General features: G+C 35.3%; 1 protein-coding gene across 3 annotated transcripts in view; it reads right to left on the bottom strand.

The window, feature by feature from the left end:
- Positions 1-1,482: 1,482 nt before the first annotated feature.
- LOC100913881 (DNA topoisomerase 2-binding protein 1) overlaps positions 1,483-6,000 on the bottom strand; it is a 44,951-nt gene continuing 40,433 nt past the window's right edge. Inside the window, exons 24-28 of one of the 3 annotated variants that reach the window (XM_031940095.1) lie at positions 3,679-3,842; positions 2,902-3,039; positions 2,295-2,384; positions 1,976-2,137; positions 1,483-1,686 (exon numbers count right to left, since the gene is read on the bottom strand). In XM_031940095.1, the coding sequence (XP_031795955.1) occupies positions 1,543-1,686; positions 1,976-2,137; positions 2,295-2,384; positions 2,902-3,039; positions 3,679-3,842 (698 nt within the window). In that variant the 3' untranslated portion in view covers positions 1,483-1,542. Of the gene's footprint in view, positions 1,687-1,975; positions 2,138-2,294; positions 2,385-2,901; positions 3,040-3,068; positions 3,163-3,678; positions 3,843-6,000 lie in introns of those variants that run through there. The other 2 variants (XM_031940096.1, XM_031940097.1) reach the window with 2 other exon arrangements.

The following is a 6,000-nucleotide window of genomic DNA, read 5'->3' as shown; positions in this document are numbered from 1 at the left end:
ATTTCTCTTTAACCATGAGAATTTCCTAGCTCCACTAACGAGCTATCTTGTGGTTTATTCTTCCATTGTCCTCCACGGATAGTTTATTAAATGTTTTGATCATAGTAAGAGGAGAAAATAAAGAGAAGTTACTATTCTTTGTGATTTAGGTCATAGTATTGTTAGATTAGTGGATTGTAGGCTGTATAGTTCCTACCCTTAAGAGCTTATAATTTTGGGAGGAAGATCTAACATTGGGAGGCAAGTATGTTGCATGTGTACTAGAAAAACAAAAATCAATTCAGGGAAATATTAGGATGTAATTAAAGGTGATCTGAATTGATTAAAATCTGACATGGAGCTTAAATCAAATTAGGCTGGTATGGCCTAGCTAAGTGGAGAGATCGGGCTTCAAGCTCTGTGCTCCCCTTGCAATGACTGGAATGATTGCCTGATAGACTTGGTAAGGTCTGGATTCATGGGAAGCTGCCTCAATCTGCTGGTCCCTTGCTGAATGGTTCATAGGCACCTTCTCAGGTAAGAGTGCCACCTTGTGGCACAATGGGATACAGCTACAGGCTCTGGAGTAGTCTGCCTCAGATGCATGCCGGTCCAGTGTAAGATTTATAAAATCTTTATCTGGTATTGGAACACCTCCACCACATAAAAATGTAAATTCCCAGTAGGACTTTTTTCTTGTGCCAAGCCCTCCTAAAAGGTTCGGCTCTATTCCTGTCTCCCAGTAATCTGTACCATTTGCCACCCACTGCTTGGTGGTGGTGGTGAACATTTTTCTAGATAAGCTTCAAACTCCAGGACCATGTTTCTTACAGAAGAGCTTTCAGTGACATAACCACCTAGGATAGTAGTACCTATGTTTTTCTGGGGGGATGCTTATACTGCCTTCTCAAAATTTCTACCAGCTTTTATTTGAAAATGTCACTATTTTACTTAGTGTCTAGGAGAAAACATTTTTGCCAACATCAGTATTCACTGAGTAAGTACTGTAGATGCTAAATGAGTATGAGATTGAATTACAACCTAGAGATTATATAGCACATTTATCTGACTTTAATTTGTATAGTTCTCAGCTGTGGCTTAGCTCAGTGCTGATATTTGAATTTCTGATAATTATACTAGAACTAATTGTGCCATCTTTTGCCTCCTGGTTGCTGCCTGCATTTATTTCTATGAATCATCTTGTGTGTAGATATTTTGATTTCCTCCCTAAAATGAGGCAAATATTTTAGAAAGCTTACAATACCTGTAAATTACAGTTTAGCATGTCATATCCTTATGTCTACTATAAAAAAAAAAAAAAAACACTCCACTGTAGAAATACATATTTGGTTTATCTTCCTGACTCCAGGCCAGGCATTCTTAGCCTGTGCCACTTAAACAAAACAAAACAAAAAAACCACACCGTATGTTAGATTTATGATTACATGATAAAATTCAGTACCTAGATAAAAATTGTAGTAATCACCACTCAAATTCATGAAATTAACATTGCATATTTTAATTTTCAACATATTTCACATTAAGTAAAAGTGCAGACCCAGATCAGTATATTCTCGGTCGCTTAAATTTATTAATTTCTGTAGGAATTTTTCTCTTCTCTGGTAACGCTGTCCCGGTTTCCTTATTATTTTGGAGAAACGAGACTGCTTCAGGTAGAGAATATTGGTCCGACAAAGGAGGAGATTCCTGTAAAACAAAACAAACTTTTTCCCCCACCTCCTTCGTCTCAAAAGTGCCATAGTGATTTCCTATCTGCTTTGGAACTGTGAACTCTAGGGAAAAAGAGGTTCTTAAATTTTTAACAATAGAATCAGATGTTCTGATCTAGGTGAGGGTTACTATAAAGATGGACAGAGATGTACTTTGTTATGTCTTATTCTGTGTTATGGGAGGAGATATCAGTAAGCACAAGGGTATGGAGAAAGCTTTTTTTGATTTAGTGTCTTCTGCAGTTAATTTTAAAAGTGTCACCAACCTGCATCAGGTAATCTGCAATGTATTCTGGCTTCAAACAGCTCACTTTCTGGGCAGCAGCTTCTGCTATATTAGCTCTGCTGTCATCTGGTTTTAGCTTACTAAAATCTGCAAAAAGGTGTGTAGCTTCTTTGAAGAGAGGCACAGAATGACCAGGTAACACCTAGTAGTAAAAAAAAGTAGGGTCACTGTCTTTGATCAAATAGATCGATCAACTCCATGTTCTGATTACCATCTCAGAAAATGTGGGAAGATCTTATTTTTAAAAAAATCTCAGTAAAGTGATTTGATTCAATTTAGTTCATCGTGGTTCAACAAACCTTTGCTCCTCCAGACTGAAGAAGACGACGAAATCCTGCTTCTCTGGACTGATCGACATTTAAAATCACTTTCCACCCACTAAAAGCCCCCTACAGCAAAAGAAAAGCAAGTATTTAAATCAATTAGAACAATCTTCTTCCTGACTCAAAAACCAGTGCTAGAAATTGACACCGATAATAAAACAACAAAAAACATGGCTTTTGATAATAAAGCAGCTTTACTGTGTTTAGCATTTCCTTGAGTCTTTTTAAAGCAAAGAAGTATTTTTAGACTCCCCTGTTTTATTTTGCAAGTTTCTTAATTATTGCTTAAGGGCTATTTGGATCTATGTTCAGAAAGAAAAGATAAGATCTAGAGGACAACTTGGAGAAAATTGGTTAGTTGAACACTAAAAAATTTAAAAAATTAGGTGGGATTAAAAAAAAATCTACAGCCAGATATGCTTTTCTACCTGAAGTTGTCATGCTTCATTAAGTTGCAAAGGTTTCCCACCCGTGGCCAGAGGTAGCCGTTCTCTCTACTGAGAAGAGGTTCCCAGATTCACTGGGTATACTGAATACATGTGTACAATTTATTCACATTAAGAACACACACACAAATACGCACCTCCATAATACCCTCCTCTTGTTTTTTCTGTATCCTTTTCCTCCATCTCATTGCTGCAAGTGCTAGTTTCTTCTGTTGTATATTTATTCCAGTCAAAACATCAAGTATAGAACTACTTCCCCATTCATATTCTTCTTCCTAGAAGATTTTAGCCTCAGTAAAGATGCTTTCTAGTTTTTAATAAAATTGTAGCCTGAGGAAATGTCTGATTCACAATAATCAAGTCACAACTACCATGGTAAACAACACTTTGAGACTAACCTACAAAAAAATAAAAAACATTAAGGAACCTTTCACAATCCCATGTTGAACATGAATTCAGTGGGTAGACAAGATGATTTGATAAAAAAGGCAGGTAAGTGAATACCATGCTATCAGAGATATTTGATTCTTCTAATGAAAGCTTTATTAAGCTAAATGTCCTACCGCCATAAATAATATCAGAAAATAAGACTGTAAGAGCTCTAACTGTAGCAAATTTCCAAATGGTTATGCATATTAAAAACAAAATTTGTTATGCTGTTGAGCTCTGTTAAAAGCCATAGAGAAGAAAGATTCAAGCAATTAAAATTTTTAGAATGGAATCTGGTTACTTGAAGTCTACTGTTAAGCTATTAACTTTTTAAAGCTTTTGGTGCCATGGAAAGAGTTGTGACTCTGTGACTTTAATTTAGACGAATTGTTAAGTGTACTTTTCAGTTCTCTCTTTAGCCATCTGAGTAACATTAAGGTGCTTGAATGGCAATAATGACTGGAAGAAAAATTATTAATACATACCTGGACAAAGTGTCCAGCTGCTCTACAAGCCTCTAGATAGGAACGATGAAGTATCCATTTTCCAGCTGCCATTGAAGCCAAATACTTTTCATTCCGTAGAGGATGTCCCACAATAATGTGTGTACAGCTTGGATCAAAGCACTGTTTCTCTAGGACAAGACCACCTAAAGAAGACGGTAATTAGTTAGGTATTTAAGTAACTGATTGATTTCAAGGCACTTTTTTCTAGTAAGAAAATTCTTAAGTAGACTGTACTATAGAAATCAATTAAAAAAATTCGTAAGTTTTTCATTATACAGACTAATTGAAAATGGAGTAATCACTTATGATGTAGTCATTAATAGAAAAGAACTTTACAAAAGAGAAATTCTTAGAGAGTGGAGGTAAGCTAACGTTGACTTGAAGGAAAAAAGCAATTATGAGAAAAGGCCAAAGGAATGGGGAAAAAGTGCAAGCTATTACATATTGATGTAGAATGGACTAATGTCATCACAATGCTGGGGTCAGGTACAGAAAATGGCAGATGAGAGATGACTTGTGAATGAATCAGAATTAAGTCAAGCAGAGCTTCTCCAAGCTGCCAGCCTCACTCTGGTTCCAGAGTCATGACAAAAGTTGACCAGACTCTACAGAGCTTGGCACTTTCTCTGGCCATCCCCCTAAATTGTCCTCGATCTGGTTTAATCTGTCTGTCACTATGTGGCGCCACTGTGCCTGCTAGAGATTCTTAGAGTCATAAGTGAGAGTTGGGGTGACAGGATGACATCAAACGTGGACAATCGGCCTGGAGAAAGACTTACAAGCTTGTACTTCTCAAGCATCCCATACCCGTTAAAGGAAAAACAAAAAATTAGGCATGGGTGAAAAAGAAAAACGAAAGCTCTAATTTACACAAGCCATTTCTCTTAGGCTTTATGTGTTAATATATTTAATGGTGAGGAAGTTTTTTTTTAACCTTAAAGATATCAAACCAAACAAAAGCTTATGATTTTTATTTTTATGACAAAGCTTATGATTTGAACATAAGATTCTATGTGCTAAATAAGCACTTTATATAATTATCATCTCATTTGATCCCTCATCTAACTCTGGGAGTGTTAAGACACCATTATTATCCCCATTTGACAGATGAAGAAACCAAAGCAGTGTTTTAAAGATTGCCCCAGATCACAAAGTAAATTTCTGAAGTTAGATTTGAACTCTTCTTTTACAAGCTCAAATACCATTATCAATATGGTAGATTTTTCTTTTGCGATAGATTATATCTCATTCAATAGACATATACCACACACTGAGTGGAATAGTGTTAGACCCTGAAAAAACCTTATAGATCATCTGATGAAATGTTCAGTAAACTGAACTCATGACTTTGCTATTCACCACAAAACTAATGGCAGATCCAAGCCTCAAACCTAGGACTTCAAAAATCCCAATCCAACATTCTTTCTACTATACTATAAAGCTTTCCAGGAATACAATAAAATTTCTGGCCTTCAGATTTATAAAAGAAATGGATTGAATTCGATTATTGCTTAAATTCCCTCTATCTCAGATTCTATATTTTGTTTAAGAAAAAAAAACTCATTTTAGCAATAGCAAATGTGTCTAGCAGCCATTTTGTAAAAATACTATTCCAAATATAGGAAGTGAGGGTAGAAGGAAGGAGACCTAAGACAGCCACAAAACTTCCTGGCAGTTGATATTTTGACTTTTGGGACTATAATATGAATTTTGTCAGATCAGAAAAGAAAAATCCGTGCTGAGATCACAGTTTTGGTAGATTAGCACACTATCAAATTCTTTTCTCTATTTAAAAGATACCTGGGGACCTAATATTTTTAAAGCATCACCTAAAACTGACATGCTTTTCCAAAATGCATCAAATCTGTTGAACATACTTTTAAAATGCTTTCAAATATAGGAAGGAAAGCTTTAAAATTTTAAGGTTTTCAGCAGGAGTATCAAAGTCAAATAGAAATCTATCCCTGGGAGCCCATATTATTTCAACAATCACAAGCTAAAACTATGTTGTAATTTTACATCTTTTGTTAAACATTTTCTAATTACATTTTAAACTGGTTTTGCCTCTGGTTTTGAATATTTAAAGTGTCCTGAAAAATTCAATTGATTAAGGAAAGCTACAAGAGCAACAATCCTGAAATGTTCTCTACTGGAAATACTTTAGGGTTTCTCTATTTGAAGGAAGCTCTAGGAGTCCTCTTCTATATCATGGTTTTAGAAACAAAACATTAGTTTTTTGCATATTATCTATTATGACTCTTCCTATTACTTATAAATACATCACATACTTAGCATATGCTT

Source organism: Sarcophilus harrisii, chromosome 5 (assembly GCF_902635505.1).
Source record: "Sarcophilus harrisii chromosome 5, mSarHar1.11, whole genome shotgun sequence".
Classification (NCBI taxonomy): Eukaryota; Metazoa; Chordata; class Mammalia; order Dasyuromorphia; family Dasyuridae; genus Sarcophilus; species Sarcophilus harrisii.
Note: the sequence above shows the minus strand (reverse complement) of the source record. Positions and strands in the feature narration are given on the sequence as shown.